The 19,524-nt window shown below is 42.2% G+C and overlaps 1 protein-coding gene across 1 annotated transcript in view; it reads left to right on the top strand.

The window, feature by feature from the left end:
* DNAH10 (dynein axonemal heavy chain 10) overlaps nucleotides 1-19,524 on the top strand; it is a 101,816-nt gene that overhangs the window by 5,009 nt on the left and 77,283 nt on the right. The window contains exons 3-12 of the mRNA XM_038373263.2: nucleotides 1,366-1,511; nucleotides 3,403-3,508; nucleotides 4,921-5,036; nucleotides 7,560-7,791; nucleotides 9,236-9,393; nucleotides 12,245-12,475; nucleotides 13,467-13,657; nucleotides 14,179-14,377; nucleotides 16,087-16,281; nucleotides 16,966-17,136. Coding sequence (XP_038229191.1) covers nucleotides 1,366-1,511; nucleotides 3,403-3,508; nucleotides 4,921-5,036; nucleotides 7,560-7,791; nucleotides 9,236-9,393; nucleotides 12,245-12,475; nucleotides 13,467-13,657; nucleotides 14,179-14,377; nucleotides 16,087-16,281; nucleotides 16,966-17,136 — 1,745 coding nt within the window. The remainder of the gene's footprint in view (nucleotides 1-1,365; nucleotides 1,512-3,402; nucleotides 3,509-4,920; nucleotides 5,037-7,559; nucleotides 7,792-9,235; nucleotides 9,394-12,244; nucleotides 12,476-13,466; nucleotides 13,658-14,178; nucleotides 14,378-16,086; nucleotides 16,282-16,965; nucleotides 17,137-19,524) is intronic.

The raw sequence follows: 19,524 nt of genomic DNA, 5'->3' as shown, positions 1-19,524 counted from the left end.
CTGCAGTGAAGAAATTCAGAGGGACATATTCAGTCTTGGTAAACTCCACTGACTTCTGTGGCATTACTCCCACATACACTAGGACAGGGATTCTCAAACTGGGGGGCGTCAGGAGGTTATTACATGGGCAGGTCGTGAGCTGTCAGCCTGCGCCCCATACTCTGCTTTGCTTCCAGCATCTATGATGGCGTTAAATATATAAACAAGTATTTTTAATTTATTAGGGGGGTCGTACTCAGAGGCTTGCTGTATGAAAGGAGTCACCAGTACAAAAGTTTGAGAACCACTGCACTAGGACTTAACTTAACTTGTGATATTTATTCCGAGATCAGACTTCTTCAGCAGAGATCTGAGGCCATTTAAAGTCTATTTTCCCCAGGCCTGTATATCTGATTTTACAGTGTGAAATAGATTTTGTCTAGAGTAGATGGCAAACCAATATCTGATATGGTTTTTCAGGAGTTCTGCTTCAGTACATTCCTTAAAAGACATCAATTGATTTGGCTTGTTTCTTCATCTTATCACCTGCTGTGTTGTTTCTCTTACTGAGTGACTGGGAAAGAAAAACCAAAACTCTTCACCCAGCACAGTAATGGCAGTTACTTAAACTGATCTGTCTTTGAAGAGGTGATTCTTTCAGAGTCCCAGAGACCTGTCACTGTCCTAATATACTGAAACAATCAAGACTGAGATGGATTAAATGTAGATCCCTTCAGTAGGGTTTAAGAGAACCATAATGTAGTCACGCTGGATGTAAAGCCTTGCTTTTATTCCATTTTAATTAGTTAAGAATAAAAGTAAACAAGTGCAGAATTTTTCCCAGTAAATTTTTAATATTATGGCACAACAGGCTTTCACAAAAAAGGAGGAAAGAAAAGTAAAAGCGATTAAAAAGCCAGCAAGAGAAATGTTATGGTTATTTCTTTGTTATGTAGGCATAATGTCTTCAGCCCTCATGGCTTGAACACTTCCCACCAGCACATTTCTATCTATGAAAGCCATGACTGAGCCATAAATCTTTGCCTAGTCAAATGCACCTATGACTTTTGAAATACATTGATCTATTTTTTCATCACAGTTCAATTGTAGGCATTAGAAATTGTAAAACCCTGGTTACTATGTAAGAGCAGCAGGAGCACATACATATTTAGGAACACATTGAGATAGTGTTCTGCAGAAATGGAACAGTGTGAATTACAGAAATATATGATTAATGCATAGCTTGGATGGCTATTTTGCAAAAGAGACCAGCAAAGCTGTTCTTTCATTTATTTCAGGACTGTAATTTGAGTTTGATGAGTTGGGTTTGAAAGATTGGAATAGGTGAGCTTCATCGATTTCCTCTTCTGTGTATTTCTTTATTAGAGAGGGATCAGAAAAGCAAAGCATCCATTTCAGAATTTCTAGACACTAAATCTTCACGAGAACATGTATCACATCTATCCATTGTATCGGGTTTGAGTGAGCTAGCCCAAGGATTTGCGGGTGAAAGCAGAGAGCAGATATTCAAAGTAAGTCCATTGCATTTTACTTTTGTTTTCTTGGAGGAATCTGTTTGTGATATGAATATTTAAAAATGTATGAATGTTTCAATAAGTCTTATGTAGAATTAAAGATGTAAAACTGCATACTGTGCTCCTAGAGCAAGATAAAACATACATTACGAGTATATGATTTTCAACCTGAAACAGAATGTAATAGGATACACTCTCTGCAGGCCATGGAGGGGGCTCCCTCATTGCTGGGAATTACCTCTGCCTGGTCTGATGCCCCCTTCCTTCCCTTGCTTGCACCAGGGCCCCTTTCACTCTCTAGGAGTCACAGTGTTTCCTCTTCATGGCTTGGCCCTCCAGCTAGTTCACTGTATAGTTTTCCTGTTCTATGGTTAACAAAGTCTCACCAGACCAGCTGTCCAGGTACCATTCCAGGCAGTCTTCCCATTCAAGACTGTGTCACTTTCCCATTGTCTGATAGGGGAACCCAGGTTCACCTACTACTCCAGGTTCCAGCCTAGGGACCCTACCATCAGCAGCCAAGGTCTGCATGGTCTCAACCCTTGCTGCTGTTTCCCTGGGCTTCTTCCTACTCCATACTCTGCAGGCTTCTTTCTCCATCACCCCTCTGGGAAAAAAACCCAGGTCAGGGTCCCAGGGCTTCTGCTCCCCCCCCCCTTGCTAGGCACAAAGAGTGACTGCAGTCCTCTACACAGGAGCTCCCTTCTGGTCTCACTTCCTGTCTTTATATGAATCCCTCCTACTTCCAGATGGTCTCCATCTTCAATTAGTATTGTCAGTTAGGCCTAACTCTTCCTCCAGGTGCAGCCTGTTAGGTTAATTAGCCACTTCTGAGCCACCTTAGCCCCTTCAGGGGTGGTGTGGGGTGAACACAACATTGCACTGAGGTGTCCAGTATGAAGCCTCTGGCAGTGGCCTGTGCCTGATGCCTCAGAGAAAGGTGAAAACCCCTATAATTCAACTTTGCCTGTTGTGCAGTGCTGTACAGGCACTCTGAATCACCATCCCTGACATAGGTTTTCAGTACTTATGGTTACAGTGAATTTATCAATGAGTTGCTTGTGTACCACGTACTACACCACCAACCTCCAGATCTGTTTGCATCAAACAGCCAGCAAAGTTCACAATTAGCTAGAACCAAAAAGTAATAATACTGTAAAAAGGAAGTGGGGAAGGAGAGTATGCCCTTGGCCACAGGTTACTTGTCACTTACTGTTCACATAAAGGTGCATGCTAACGGGGTTCTTGCCTCTTTGAGGCTGTCAGGATGTAGTCATTTAATTAATCTCATTGTATGACTAGTGTCATTTTCTGAACCCCCAGTCTTTTCTCCTTCTACCTGAGTAGCTGGATGTGTGTTTGTGTTCCTTTGAGGGTGCCATCAATGGCATTGTGGGCTGTACCTCTCTCTCATTTGAAACTGACAGTGCTCATTTCTTGATACTCTTAGCTTCCATAGTCCTGGGAGGCAAAAATCTTAGGTTGCTCCCAAAGCTGAATGTTTGTACTGTTAGGTGTGTGATTTTTTTTTTTTAATTTTGTTGTTGTGTTAGTGGGGAGGGATAGCTCAGTGGTTTGAGCATTGGCCTGTTAAACCCAGGGTTGTGAGTTCAATCCTTGAGGGGGCCATTTAGGGATCTGGGGCAAAAATTGGGGATTGGCCCTGCTTTGAGCAGGGGGTTGGACTAGATGACTTCCTGTGGTCCCTTCTGACCCTGATATTCTATGATTAGTGGTTTATGTGACACATACTGAAGTAAGAGATGGAATTGATTCTGTCCTACTGCTGGTAACTGACAGAACTCTAAATCTGTTGTAGGATTTGTTTAAGAAATGTGGCAGCAAATAATCAGATTCATCATTGATTTCTATCTTTCTTATGTTTCAGATCATAAAACAGACAGTTTACAACCTATATTTTCATGTGGCTTTTAATGACATTTCTGAAGAATTTGTTCATGATGATATTATGTTCTTTCTCAGAGATACAAGAGGTATTTTTCATGGATAAATTATGATTGAACGTTTTCAACATTTGTATTAAAAAGCACTTTAGACTAAGAAATTATGATGATTGGGATTTAGGACAATGTGTATTCAGGATGAATAGACAAGTGTGGTCTCAGAACAGGTCTGGGAGCCGGAAACTTCTGAATTTTAATCTGTCTTTGGCATTCACTTTGTGGAAAGTCACCTAAGCTGTCTGCCTTCATTTCCCCATTTACAGATGGGGATAAGACTTGCATACCTCCCTAAAAGGAAGTACTGAGGTTTAATTACTGAATGTCTATAAGAAGCTTTGAAAATGAAAAGTTATATATGATGCTAGGCAGTAGGGTGATGATGAAGATAACTGAGCAATACTTTAGTGTCTCAAACCTATTACATGGACAAGGATGGTTTACATGGCTCAAATTCTGATATACAGTCGTAGTACATAAAACACAAATCTTGTTTTAACAGTTAATAATTTGTCCTGAAAACAGTGACAATGTCTGCTGCAGGCTATAGTAACTTTAACCCTGAGCCACTGTCCAGACCCAATCCTTAACCCTATCCTGCTGCCATCTCACTGTAATCCTAGACTGGGGCTATCAAATAGTCTCAGCCTGAGCTTGGCAGTACTAATCAGCCTAGGGCAATTAGATGTCCTGATTTTATAGGGACAGTCCTGATATTTGGGGCTTTGTCTTATATAGGCACCTATTACCCCTCACCCTGTCCCGATTTTTCACACTTGCTGTCTGGTCACCCTAAACCAGCCCCAACCCAGACTCTAGCCTTGGCCAATAACTGGCCTCAACCGTAACCCTGGCCTGGGGCCACCAAACAGCTCTAACTAGCTTAGGGCCACCAGTACCACCTGCAATGTAGAGGCCCGAAGTAGTTCCAAATCAAATTTTTTTAACCAAAAATGTTTTTCAGTTTTAATTTTTTTCCCCAAATTTGACAAAAATTTGCAGGAAATTTGACAAAAATTAATTTTTTCAACATTTCCAGCAAAAAATAATTGGCATTTTTTGACAAGTTCTTTGCAAGATTTTCCCATTACCTCTGAAGAGTGAGAAGCTGGAAATTAAAACAGGATCTCCAATATGACAGAGGAAAGAACCACCACTAAGCCATCAAGCTGGCATATAAAAACTAATAGTAGAATGATCCATCTGATCTCGTTTTGCTTGCTTACAACCTGCATTAGAGTATTTGAGAGTCCAGGCAGCTTTCATTTATAAGTGGCTGAGAGAATTGGCTCATGTCATACCCAGTTTATTAGCAGATATATTTTACTTTTTAGAATTATTAACATTTAATTGCTCCTTATGCAGGAACACATTAGCACTGGTTTTAATTACTGCTTTCTGTACCAAATGGCTAAACTTAACACTTATTATTTATTACTGTCTAGAAACAGTTAGTGAACCTAATGATGTGAATGAAGCTAATGAAATTCTGCCTGAATTGCTAGAGTGTGGCATTCTGAATGGTCACACACTTATGATGCTGAAGAATATTTTCTCACAGGTAAGTGTTACCATTTCTGTGTATGGACCCCTGAAGTTTTTGTTAGAGTCTAATCCAGGGTGGGCAAACTTTTTGGCCTGAGGGCCACATCGGGTTTCCAAAATTGTATGGAGGGCCGGTTGTGTCTCCCCAAACACCCACGTGTGGCCTGGCCCCTGCCTCCTATCCGACCCACTCCCCGCTTCTCGCCCCCTGACGGCTTCCCCAGGACTCCTGTCCCATTCAACCCAACCTGTTCCCTGATGGCCCCCCCGGGACTCCTACCCCATCCACCACCCCCTGCTCCCTGTCCCCTGACCGCCCCTGGGACCCCCATCCCTGACTGCCCCCTGCCGCCCCATCCAACCCCTTCCTCTCATTCCTGACTTGCCCCCCCAGGACCCCTGCTCCATCCAACCACCCTTTCTCCCTGTCTCCTGACACCCCCGGAACCCCTGCCATTGACTGCCTCCCGCCGCCCCATCCAACCCCTCCTCTCTTTCCTGACTGCCCCCCATGACCCCTGCCCCATCCAACCCCCCTGTTCCCTGCCTTCTGACCGCCCCGCCCCCATCTACCCCCTGCCCTCTATCCAACCCCCCCACTCCCTGCCCCCTTAGCACGCTGCCTGGAGCACCGGTGGCTGGCGGCGCCTCTGTAAATGCGCTGCCTGGCCCCCCAGAGCGTTGTGGCGTGGCACATTGAGGCTGCGGGGGAGGGAAACAACGGGGGATGGGCCGGGGCTGAGCCTCCCAGGCCAGGAGCTCAGGGGCTGGGCAGGAAGGTCCCACGGGCTGTAGTTTGCCCACCTCTGGTCTAATCCATTTAGTACCAGGTTGAAATTGTCAGTACATAGTAAATTCTAATAGTTGCTGAGCTAATCTGATTTACCCACTTAAAATTTATATATATTTAATTTGAATCCCCCCATGTATTTAGGGAAGAGTGTGGAGAGAGCTGATATTTGATCTCATTGCATGTTCCAAGTGTGGGGGAGTCTGGGAATGTAATAACACGTGCCTTTATTTATACATGAGACTCAGGTGAGGTTGAAGGAAGCTTTCAGATTGGGTGTGAAGACAGAATAAAAGGATGACTGGGTTATTATCCCATAAGATTTTAGGAGAAAATCATGCTAATGAAGAGACGAAATGAATTATAGTTAGTCATGTGCAACAGAGCCAAAGATTTGTTAAATGAATAGTTATGTAATCCTTCTGCCCATCAGAGTTGGCAGCAACAAGGGCTGGGTTCAGTATCTAGGAGTTCCGTTTCAATAACACAATGCAAAACCGGCTCGAGCCCCCACCCAGGGATAATTACATACCGCCCCCCTAGGCACCTCTAAGAGGCAATACTTCCCCTCTCGCAAGCATGGAGTCTGAGTGTAGCAAAAGCCTTTTAATAAAGGAGGGAAACAATGCGGCATTATGTTGGGGTAACACCACAAACAGGATTCACAACACCAACCATGAGCAAAAGACCCACCCCCAAGTAAGTTTGGCAGTGTCCTTTTCCCCTCAGGGTCTTAAGTCCAGCAACCCAATAGTCACCCCTCCCCCCCATGTCTGTCCTTAGTCACTGCAGCCCCCCAGAGTTCAGAAGTTCATCTGAAGAATTTACCTCCCAGCCTGGATGGAAGTGGAGGGAGGTATGGGGGGGATCTTACATGCTCCACTGCTCAGGTCTCCATGGGGTTCTGCTGCAGTCTTCACCACCAGCCATGCCTCTCCGCCAACTGCCCTGCTATCTGCTCCACTCTTCTCTCCGTTCTCCACACCTCTCCACTAGCTGTACTGCTGTCCACTCCTCTCTGCCAGCTGCTCAGGTATCTGCTCTGCTCTCTGCAGTAGCCATCCCGCTGTCTGCTCACCAATTTGTCTTCAGGCCCCCCCTACTTAACACAGGTCTCAGCAACTTCAGCTCTTTAATGATTTCAGCTCTCAGTAATTTTTAGTAGGTAGTAGGGGGAAGCCTCAGTACTGGTATACCATTAGTCTAAAGTAGGTCTAATACTTAGACCTAAGTATCAGTGATTTCAGCTCTGCAGCATGCAACAAGACTCCTAATGGAGCCAAAATTAGGTCTATTATTATACCAGTAGCATTTAGAACCCATACTACTAGATACCCATACCTATCCCCAACCTCTCTCAATACACTGGGTTTTTGAATACATGTCCCTTGCCTAGCGAGGACTACTTAGTTGAGGGCGAGTCCCTCCATCATAAAATGCCAAGTATAGTTCTACTGTCCTTGATTCACATGACCAGGAAATCAACTCTTTATTAATCCTGCCCCAATAATAGAGAGACTGGGGATCCCACAGCAGCCAAAGTGACCATTTGGGCAAGCAGTCCATCATGCTAGGCAGGGTGAGTGTGCCCATGCAAACAAGATCAGCCCCTGAAATCCTTTTCCACAGCTCACCACCAGATGTCAGGGCAGAGCTCATTCTGACACTGCTTATAGTTAGAAATTTGACTGGATGTTGATCTTTCAAAATCATTAACAGTCTAATTTGTGGTACATGTCTGCATTTCAGGTTTTTTTGCCTGCTTTGTCCCATAATCAGCACAAGGCTGAGGAACCTGCCTTTCATCCAGACACTGAAAAGCCAGAGGCTGAAGACAGGAGTTTAGCTGAAGCTGAGTCTCTTGAAAAAAAGAAAGAGCAGGCTGTGGAATTTCACAGTTTTCACATAATAAGGAATGAGTTCTTAATGAACATGCAGAAATTCCTAAACCATATTCAAAGGACTATACAGCAGATTGAAGGCAAGTATCTCCCCCTACCCCACACTTGATATTTACATTCAATGACAGTTGAAGGAAATTCATTCAGGTTTGGCTTTGTTTCAAATAGTGATACTCAACCTGTAGTTGTAGAATTGTATGCAGCTCCTGGGGAGTCTCCAGATTTGATCAGAAGTCCTCTTCTGTGATGATAAGAGCATTACATACAGGTTTATACATGCAAGGAAGCATGGAGCAAATGGAACAGATCTGTAATAAATATCCTGCCAAGGAGCCAGGAATAGGAGTGGGAGAGATGCTAAACACCCCTAACTGCCTTCCAGCAGTCATGTGGAGGAAGAATGAGGGAGGGGAACACAGGAATATAGGAATTGCCTACTGGATCAGGCTTTTGGTCTCTCCAATCCAAATCACGTCTCTGATAATGGCCATCACCAGATGCTTTAGAGCAGAGGTGGGCAAACTACGGCCCGTGGGCCACATCCGGTCTGTGGAACCCTCCTGCCCGGCCCCTGAGCTCCTGGCCCGGGAGGCTCTCCCCCGGCCCCTCACCTGTTGTCCCCCCCCCTCGCAGCCTCAGTGTGCTGCGCTGCTGGCGCAACGCTCTGGGCGGCTGGGCAGCATAGTTACAGAGCCGCGGCCTGACACAGTGCTCTGGGTGGCACGGCTTTAGTGCCGCCAGCCACCAGTGCTCCAGGCAGTGTGGTAAGGGGGCAGGGAGCAGGGGGATGGATAGAGGGCAGGAGAGTTGGGGGTGGCGGGCAGGGGGCTGGGGTGTGGATGGGGGCGGGGCGGTCAGAGGGCAGGGAACTGGGGGGTTGGATGGGGCAGGGGTCGCGGGGGGCATTCAAAGGAGAGGAGAGGTTGGATGGGGCGATGGAGGGCAGTCAGGGTGGGGGGTCTGGATGGGATAGGAGTCCCAGGGGGACTGTGAGGGGACGGGGGGGTTGGATGTGGCAGGAGTCCTGGGGGAGCCATCAGGGGACGAGAAGTGGGGGAGGTCAAATAGGAGGCGGGGGCCGGGCCACACCTGGCTGTTTGGGGAGCCCTCCATACAATTTTGGAAACCCGATGTGACCCTCAGGCCAAAAAGTTTGCCCACCCCTGCTTTAGAGGAAGGTGCAAGAACCCCAGAATAGGTAGATGTGGGATAATCTGCCTCAATAATCTCTCAGCCTAATTCCTAATAGTTAGAGATTGTTTTAAACTCTGAAATGTGAAAAGTGTGTGGGGGGGTTACACTTCCAAAAACCTTTGCATTCATTAAATGTTATAACTCTGGAGAGAGAGGAAACTTTTGGCCAAAATCACTGATTGAATGAGCAGAAGGTTTACTAGCTGTCCTCAGATAGATACTTAGATGGAAGGTTTGTGCTTTTTTCATTGTATTATTTAAATGGTGTTGATGAAGCATATAGTGGAAATAAAATGGCTAACTGAATCTAACTGCATTTTGTTCCAACAGGAGAGATTAAATTGGAGATGCCAACTATAAATCTAGATGCAGAAGTGAGTGAACTTGCCGCAGATCCAGAAGTGATTGAAACATTGGAGCACTATGGAATGACCTGGCTAACATTAATATCCACAGCTGTTGAGGAACAACTCAGAAAGGTCCCACAGGTAACATTGCTAATAACCACTCAGCATGCCAAAACTGATCTCTCCATTACTGGTTTGTGCTCAGTGTTATTCTCTGTTTGATTGCCCAAAAGGGTGGGGTTTCCAACTGCTAACTAATATAAAGCAAAACAAAGGTAGTGGGGAACTGGGTGTCTTCTGGGTAATGGAGTATAAAGCAGTTCACTTCCAAGTTGTCTGTGCAAACCCTGCTGATTATTAGTTATGGAAAGTTGTTTCCAACTGATGGTTGTTCAGTGCTCTGTATAAAATGACTGTGGTGGTTTCAGCCCAGCTGCCAATGATCAAGTGTCCACATCACAAAAATTATCACCACAATTGGCTTTAATGGCTATTTTTCTTGGCAATCTCTGCAGGGAGTCAAGATACTAAATGGGTTTGGAGACTGACATTTCCTTTCCTAGGGGTGGGATCATGGGGAGGAGCAAGGTGTATTGGCAGGACAGTGTATGGGAGCTGGCTGCAGCTGCCTGTTCTGAGGCTAGAGGAATTCAATGTTCTGGGCTGCCATCAGGTTCCTTTCACTAGAACCAATTTCACAGAGAATCATAGAAAAGAAGGGCAGGACGGGACCTCAAGAAGTCATCTAGTTCAGAACCCTGCGCTGAGGCAGGGTCAAGTAAACCTAGACCATCCTGACAGATGTTTGTCTAACTTATTCTTTAAAATGTCCAATGATGGGGATTCCACAGCTTTCCTTGGAAGCCTATTCCAGTACTTACCTATCCTTATAGTTAGAAAGTTTTTTTTAATATCTAGCCTAAATCTCCCTTGCTGAAGATTAAGTTGATAACTTCTTGTTCAGTGGACATGGAGAACAATTTATCACAGTCCTCTTTATAACAACCCTTATTATATTTGAAGACTGTTATCAGGTCTCCCCTCAGTCTTCTTTTCTCAAGACTAAAGTTGCCCATTTTTTTTATGTGTCTTCATAAGTCAGGTTTTCTACACCTTTTAACATTTTTGTTGCTCTCCTGAGGACTCTCTCCAGTTTGTCCACATCACAATGCAAAGTAATGCACATTGGAAAACATAATCCCAACTATACATGTAGAATGATGGGGTCTAAATTAGCTGTTACCACTCAAGAAGGAGACCTAAGTGTCATTGTGGATAGTTCTCTGAAAACATCCACTCAATGTGCAACGGCAGTCAAAAAAGCGAACAGAATGTTGGGAATCATGAAGAAAGGGATCGATAATAAGACAGAAAATATCATATTGCCTCTATATAAATCCATGGTACGCCCACATATTGAATACTGGATGCAGATGTGGTCACCCCATCTCAAAAAAGATATATTGGAATTGGAAAAGGTTCAGAAAAGGGCAACAAAAATTATTAGCGGTATGGAACGGCTGCCCTATGAGGAGAGAGTAATAAGACTAGGCCTTTTCAGCTTGGAAAAGAAATGACTAAGGGGGGATATAATAGAGGTCTATAAAATTATGATTGGTGTGGAGAAGAAAGTAAATAAGGAAGTGTTATTTACTCCTTCTCATAACACAAGAACTAGTGGTCACCAAATGAAATTAATAGGCAGCAGGTTTAAAACAAACAAAATAAGTATTTTTTTCACACAATGCACAGTCAACTTGTGGAACTCCTTGCCAGAGGATGTTGTGAAGGCCAAGACTATAATGGGTTCAAAAAAGAACTAGATAAGTTCATGGAGGATAGGTCCATCAATGGCTATTAGCCAGGATGGGCAGGGATGGTGTCCTTAACCTCTTTTTGCCAGAAGCTGGGAATGGGTGACAGAGGATGGATTACTTGATGATTACCTGTTCTGTTTGTTCCCTCTGGGGCACCTGGCATTGGCCACTCTTGGAAGACAGGATACTGGGCTAGATGGACCTTTGGTCTGATTGAGTATGGTCTTTTTTATGTTCTTATGTATCTTCTTATCTTTCTGAAAGTGTGGTGCCCAAAACTGGACACACTACCCCAATGGAGGCCTCACCAGTGCTGTGTAGAGCAGGATAATTACCTTATATGCAGCACTCTTGCTCATACACTCCAGTATGATATTAGCTATTTCAATTTTCAATATCATTTTCAATTTATTCAATTTGTGATTCACTATAGCCCCCCAGTACTATTGCCCAGCCTGTTATTCCCCATTTTGTATTTGCCTTGAATAGAAACACTTTAGAAAAAAACTTTATCCCCATCTTCTGAATCTTATGCAACATAAACTTGGATAATGGAGGGTACATTTTCAAAATCATCATTGTTAGCTGTCTCCCTATTAGTCAAATCAATGTGATAAACATTACATAATATTAAAAACTGCAATGACATTTTGTTTTAATTTAGCACTCATTTATCCCTGAAATCTTCACGAATATTCAAAAATTCTCACTATAAGGACCTGAGTCTGCCAATAGTTACACACACAAGTAACTTTATGGAAGTGAGTAAGCCCATTACAGTCAACCTGACTACGCATATCTACACAGTTATTCATATGCATAAGTGTTTGCAGAACTGGGGCCTAAAGCCCCAATCCTGCAATTAGTTCCATATGGCAGACCCCACTGCCTGTGTGAAGCCCCATTGACTTCAGGGGTCTGCTTGTGTGGGGCTTATCTCATGATTGGAGCCTAAATTTGCAAATATTTCTTCCTCTAGGGGGTGCTCAGTGTTTCAGAAATATTTTATAGCCATATTATGCAGGTGTAGCCATATAAATATCTTTATTGATGCAGCCTTGTTTAGTGCACTGAACATGTTGCAAATAAAAGCTTAAGAAATGTCAGCATGGTTATAATTTCCCCCTGTCATAAAGAGAATTCTAATGCCTTTTCTTGTTTCCTCTCATCCTCAGGGTAATGGCCCACTAGCAGAAATTGACCTGTGGCGTGAAAGAAATGCTACTTTAAGTGCTCTGACTGAACAGATAAAGCTCCCATTAGTGAAAAAAATCTTAGCAATACTAAAGGAAGCTGAATCTGGATTTCTTGAAAATTTGCAGATAGTCATAAGTGATCTTAGCAGGCACCATGTGGAAGCTGTAGATAATGTTAGGTTTCTTTTAACTCTGGAGCGCCATTTGAAGGTATGTTTATCTAATGATACTTTGGGAAGATTTGTCAGGGTTTAATTCAGTCATGTCTTTCTTTTGATATAACCCTAGCTGTTCTTTTTTATTTTTCCTATCATTCTTTTATCAATAATAAAAATACACTGTGATTTGCTTAGATAGTAAAAAAAGAAAAAAAATGCTTGTTTAGCTTCTCTTCCTAGGTAAAGAGTTGTTTGGATGGCAGTGATCAATAGAAAGGAGAGCGTATTCTCTCTCATAGATAAGTGGTTTGTAACTTTTTTAGGCAACTGTACAAGTTTACTGAATTAATGCCTGATTCAACTCTTATTGACAATGGGAGTTGGATCAGGGTCCTAAGATCTTGGCTGCTTTATCTACTGCATGCCAACTCTCATTCACTTCTGTGCCCACTAGACCTTGATGGAATGTGGGGTGCTTCAAACCCCAGTTTTGAAACCGACTTTACTGGGAGTTATATTTGCGCATAGTAACTGAAAGTAGAATTAGGTCTGAGATTTTAGTCACTTATGTAGGAAGTGCTCACTATTATACAACAGCCTTGGGGGAGTCACTTAACAAGGGTAATAAAATGAGTGAATAAACAAAACCAAAGATTTGTTGTTACTCCATTTTTGGGCCAGTTTCTGATGCTGAATGCACTCATGAGTCTCCTGTGCACTCATGAGTCTCCTGTTAAAGGAGATAGGACTCATTCAAGTATTCGGAGGTAGATTTGGGCAATAAGTACTGGCAGTCTTTAATAGAAACTAGAATTTTAATGAGACAACAAATTGCCAAAACCTGAATATTCACATCTGTAGGCCCAGTCCTGCAGACACTTAGGCACATTAGTAACTTTAAAGTTACTGACATGTAGGTTTGCTAGATTTGGCCATGTTTGTTAGTCTCATAAATTGTCTTGAGCCCAAGTATTTAGTTAATAGAATAAGTATCTGTTTTTTCATGGCAATCTTATTCCTAATATTTATCCTCTATTTAAAAGAATTTAACTCATGGCACTGGATTTAATATTGTCTTGGATACAATTCCTTCAATGATGAACGCACTGAGAATGGTGTGGATTATCTCACGACATTACAACAAGGATGAGCGGATGATACCCCTCATGGAAAGAATTGCATGGGAAATTACAGCCAGGGTCTGCAAAGTTGTGGACTTACGGACTTTGTTTAAGTAAGCAGTAGATTCTTATTTAACTAGGTCATAACTATTAGTAGTTTTGAGTATCTTGCAGTATGATAGGTGCCAATCTTACCAAGTGTGTTTTCCTTATTTTCAGAAGCTTTTGTTATATTTAGCAAATTTAAAGGCAAATTTGAGAAGTTCACTATATACACTGTCATATATTATTGAAGCAGCTTTAAAGATGAGAGTACTGGTTCCCTTTTGACATGGGCTGGTATAAATTAGTAGTAACTCTATTGAAATCAATGGAATTCTAGTGGTACAAATATGATGTAAGTGCTATCAGAATCAGCCCTGAAATCTTTCTTCCTTTTGAAGTTTTCAAAAACCAAAGTCATAAAATGTTCTTGAGGGCGAGACAGTATTGTGAAATTTTAAGTTTTAGCTAGATTTCATTAAAATAGAAGACTTTATTGAACCAAGATATTGTAGCTCAATGAAAGCATAATTGCATATTAATCCTTTACGGGTTCTTGTCAGTCTTCTAACAGCTTTGTTTTGTTTAATAGAGAAGATAGAAGCATTGCAAAAACTAAATTGTTGGAAGCCAAAGGCACCCTTGAAATGTGGAAAAAATCCTATTTTGATATTCGTGCCCAAATTGAAGCCTCGGGAAGAGATCAACGATGGGAATTTGACCGAAAACGTCTATTTGAAAAAACAGATTATATGGCTACAATCTGTCAAGATCTGTTTGATATTGTGCAGGTAGTAATGTGTGTGGTTTTAAATAGAAGGATTGTGTATCTAGATTCCCCAGCTGAGAGAGATTGTTTTGCATTGTATTGTATTTTCTGAATTGAATGAAATGTTAGTAACCTTTAAGAAATTTGCAAATGGGCTCATCTGGCAGATTCTTTGTAATACTGTTGTAGTAGAAATGTATATCTCCTGCCTCCCAGGTTGGTGGACTCTTTGCACTTTTTCTAATATACATAAGGCTTCAGAGGAGGAAAGGCAGATGGTTTCTGCCTGCTTGAGCACTTATTATCTGATCTTGGAATACTATTGGCCTTGGCCTCAGTGTGGGCCAAGTAAGTTGGAGGAAAAGGAAAAGGATCAAACGGGAGAAGGAAGTTCAAAAGGGATAAAATTATGGGGGTATAATAATTATCAACCCAAGTCTTCAATGGGATTCATGTGGATAGATTCTGATGCCTGCAGAGGCTCATTGGTTTCTGTAGGACTGTGTGAGCATAAGGGTCTGCTCACCAGTAACCCATTATGAAATGGGTTCCTATATCTGAGTCAACCTCTGTAGGACCAGAAATGGATGCTGACTTTAATCCAAATTGGGCTCTTTATTTGGAGATAGATAATGTGATTCACCACCAAATTTACTCATTATTATAGGTTTCAGAGTTGCAGCCGTGTTAGTCTGTATTCGCAAAAAAGAAAAGGAGTACTTGTGGCACCTTAGAGACCTCATCAGTGCAATGCATCCGATGAAATGAGCTGTAGCTCACGAAAGCTTATGCCCAAATAAATTTGTTAGTCTCTAAGGTGCCACAAGTACTCCTTTTCTTTTTTTACTCATTATTATATTATCATTAAAATAATTTAAATATTTTAAGAGGTCTTGTATTTTAAATGTGTACTTTTAACATGAAGAATAAATGTAATCTTTTAAAAACAAATTCACTGACATAAATAGAGGAACAGTTATCCAGAACTACAACCAAATCTTGCAGAGATTTATGCTTGTGCTTAACTTGAGACAATGGACAGTGGGACCACTTGTTTGATGTCAGTGGAACTACTTATGTGTGTGTGTAGTTAAGTGCATGCTTAAGTCTTCTCAGGATCAGGGCCCTAGTCCGGAAAAGATATATTGTAATAGGTTTATGTTATTGCTAACTCTATACATATTTAAAACAATCAAATATTTTTATATATTAGTCATTTTTAGGATTTAGTAGCTTATCAGAATTATATTAAATACCAGTGAACATACTTTGGGGAAAAATAATCCCTGAAACTGGGAGTTTTCCATGTACAGCCTTTTAGAAAATTTGACATACATAAGAAAGGTCAGTATGTCAAATGCAAGATAATTGATCAGAATTATGGAAATTCGTGTTTGATCCCATTGACATAATAAATATAAATGTTCGTGGATAAGTGAGTTTTTGATCAGAAAGTATATTTTAGGATATAAACTTTGTAGTAACTATCAATATATTCCTACCAGCAGGAATGGGAATTTTGTCTGAATAAGAACTGTGATATTGGGCACCTAGATTTTTATATGGAATTGTACAGTCTTTTATGGGAATATACAAAATGTATGTCAGTGTAAGGATTATTTATTTCCTCTGTAAAAGTTATTTATTAAAGGAAAGAATAACCAAAAATATTGTTTTGGCAGAAAGCTAGTTAAAAATAATTCCTTCTTGTTTGTTTGTCTGAACAAACAGGTTATTGAAGAGTTCTACAATATATTTGGTCCTGAACTGAAAGCTGTCACTGGAGATCCAAAGCGCATTGATGATGTATTGCGAAGGGTTGATGGGCTGATTAGTCCTATGGAAGTGCTGACTTTTGACCCTTTTAGTATCAAATGTGCCTCTCAGTGGAAATTTGTTATGGAAGATTTTAAATCGGAAGTGCTGGTAGGTTGCAGGTCCTGTGCTGGTTATTTCTATAACACTGTACATCTTCCTTTGAGAATTTAAAAATTTAAACTTAAAATAAATGCAAGCCTGAAAAGTAATAAATAAATAAATAAATATTAAAATAAAAATTAGATAAATATTGCCAAACATTTTAATTTGAAGTTTTGGGAGGAAGCCAAGGGTTATTTTTGTTTGTTTTACACTTTGCATGTGAATGCAGAGCTGGTGAAAGGTGCTGGTTCATTCAGAGCCCTGGAGTCTGAAGCTCTTTTTTTTATTGCGCAGTGGCAGAGTTTGCCTTCCTGACATTCACCTGCTAACATGCCTCTCCTATGATCTCAATGGGAGTTAAGGCTCACACTCCTGGATTTCTTCAGTCCCTCACCTCTCTGCTGAGAAGGCCAGCAATGGTACCATTTGGTCTGGTGCTTATCGTGATGTAGACTCTTGCCCTGTAGGTATTGGGTTGAGATCCAGCCCTCTCATTTCCCTTAGGCCACTGAACAGGCATCAGTTGTTTTTAAAAAAAAAATCAAATAAAGAGAAGCAAAATTATACTTTAATGTTAGCACAACGTTACGTGTTTTACACCTAGGCCACTCTCTCTTCCTCCCTTTGTCTCTGCAAGGTTAATCCATAAGCAGTTTTGTTTCTTGACTTGCTGTCTTTTTCTTTGTCTAGGTTATAGAAAAAGAGGCCAAGAACTTTATCGATGAGTCCTTTAAGACCCTTCGATCAGCAGAGGCTGCTTTTGACATGCTCTTAAACTTTAAACACATCCGCTCTCGGGATGCCATCAATAGACAGATGATGATGAAATTTAATGATATTCTGGCACAGTATTGTAAAGAGGTATTTCACTTAAGAATTTCTTAAGAAACACATAAAATTCTCTATCAAGTAGAAGTATCCCTTCTTGAACAATAAATCTACGTATCTGTCTAGGGACTTATATGGCCCCTGTCACCATAGTGTTTGAGAGTCTCCCAAGTATTTAGAAATAACCATAACAATCTCTCTCTTTTCTTCGCAGCCTGAAGGAGAAATAGCATGATTAGTACGTAGATATTTGTGTATGTGGTTGTCTGCGTTTGGATACTTATTGTGGGTCAAAGGGAGACAAGGTTTGCATTTAGTACTGTATGCAGTGGGGCCTGTGGTCATTCTTATTTCTTGTGGGCATGAGTTCTACAGCAGAGATTCCCAAACTGTGGATCGTGGACCACCAGTGGTCCGCAAGCTCCATTCAGGTGGTCCACGGAGGCCGCACATGAGAGAATGAAGGGCCATCCACCTAATTAGTGAAGCCGCACAGGCGTGGCTCCACTGATTAGGTGCCTGGACCCTGAAGAAGTTGCACATGTAAGGTGAGATGATGGCCTTGCAGGGAACAGGAGGTAGCTAGGAGGGGGCAGAGGGGTGAAAAGAGGGGGTGGGGGGAATTTTGGACGTGCAGGGCTGCAGCGGCCAGAGAAAGAGGCGATTTTCCTGAGCTCCAGGGCTGTGGCTGCCAGGGAGAGACCCCCCCCCTTCCCAGCCTTGGCTCGGGGACTGCCGTGGTGGGGGAGAGAGGGAGAGACCCCCCTCTTTCCCAGCCCCAGCTCAGGGGCTGTCGTGGCTGGAGAGAGAGGGCACATCCATCGCATTAGAAAGGTAAGAGTACTGATATTAAAATATGAATTGTGTACTTTTATTTGTTGAACAAAAAATATTATTATTAAGGTTTTTTTTTTTATATAGTGCTTTTATCCAAAGTACTTTACAATAGTTAGCTAACGTACAAACAACATTTGGAAAGATCATGAAGTGGTCCGCCGAGACCCTTAGAAATTTTCAAGTGGTCCATGAAAAAAAAAGTTTGAGAACCACTGTTCTACAGTGAAAATTATGTCTCCTACACTCCTGTGAAAATTATGTCTCCTACACTCATGAGCCTCCTTGTGCTGGATGATAGTTCGATAGGAACATATCAGTTGTGGGAGATCAGTGCAATAAAGGGAGCAGTGGGGGGAGGGATAGCTCAGTGGTTTGAGCATTAGCCTGCTAAACCCAGGCTTGTGAGTTCAATCCTTGAGGGAGCCATTTAGGGGATCTGGGGCAAAAATTGGGGATTGGTGCTGCTTTGAGCAGGGGGTTGGATTAGATGACCTCCCAGGGTCCCTTCCAACTCTGATATTCTTTGATTTCTAAGGTAGTCTAGGCCAGTCCCATGGAGAGCTTTGAATATCAGAGTAACTCCATTCTGTAATCTTTGGGGAGCCATTGCTGAGAGGAGGGCATCAGGGTAATGTCTTCATAGTGAACTGTGTTGCTAAGCAGAGAGGCTGCTGCATTTTGTCCAGTTGGAGTTTTTTCAGAGCATATACCTTTACTCCAAGAGTATAAAGTAATGTAGGATACATTTAAAGAACTATGAAAAGTACTCTTTATCAGGTTTAAGAGATTTCTCCTGGGAAAAACAACCTCAGTTTACTACTTACTGATACTTTAGATGTTTTTCTTCCCCTGCGTCTGTGGCACCTAATAAAGCATTTGATCTTGAGAGGTCCTGTGTAACTGCAACCCCCATTGAAATCAATGGGAACTGCACAACTGCAGGTGATCAGCACCTTTCTGGATCAGGTTCCATCTGCCCAAATCCTGCCATTTATAAACTCCTTTTAGGGACAAAATCCCAGCATCAAATGCTCTCCCAATAAGGTCATGTTCCTATAGTATTTGGTTTTAGAAATTGGTTCTGCCGCCACTCCATGAGGAATTCTCAGTGATTTTGAGGGGAATTTCACACATGGACCAGTTGCACAATAGGATCCTTAATGTCAGATCCTGCCGTTGCAGACAAATATCTGTGTAGCATATTCATCTTGGCCTGAGACTTCCTACCATCTCCTTGCCAGCAGTAATATGCACAATAAAACTCATGCCTGCCATTGTGTGCTGATGGTGGCAGAATATGTGCTTGCCAGCTCATGGACTCCCCCTTTGACCAGATAGCACACCATATTTTATTAGGCAATTGTAGCTGCCATGATAAGATCATGGCTCTCCTCATGCATTATGTGCACACAACACTACTGCACATGTAATTCACAGGTGGGGGCTGTTTCATAGCACCTCCTGTGGGGCCAAGTGTGGTACTGCCAGTGCTCTCTGCCTTAGTCCACAAGTCGTGGCCACCTGCCTGGAGCAGAGCGGCCCATGCTGAAAGCTTGGTGTCAGTCTCTAAACAGTTAGCCATAT

The sequence above is a fragment of the Dermochelys coriacea genome, chromosome 15, assembly GCF_009764565.3.
Source record: "Dermochelys coriacea isolate rDerCor1 chromosome 15, rDerCor1.pri.v4, whole genome shotgun sequence".
NCBI lineage: Eukaryota > Metazoa > Chordata > Testudines > Dermochelyidae > Dermochelys > Dermochelys coriacea.
The sequence above is the reverse complement of the archived record's forward strand: the minus strand, read 5'-3'. Positions and strand labels throughout refer to the sequence as shown.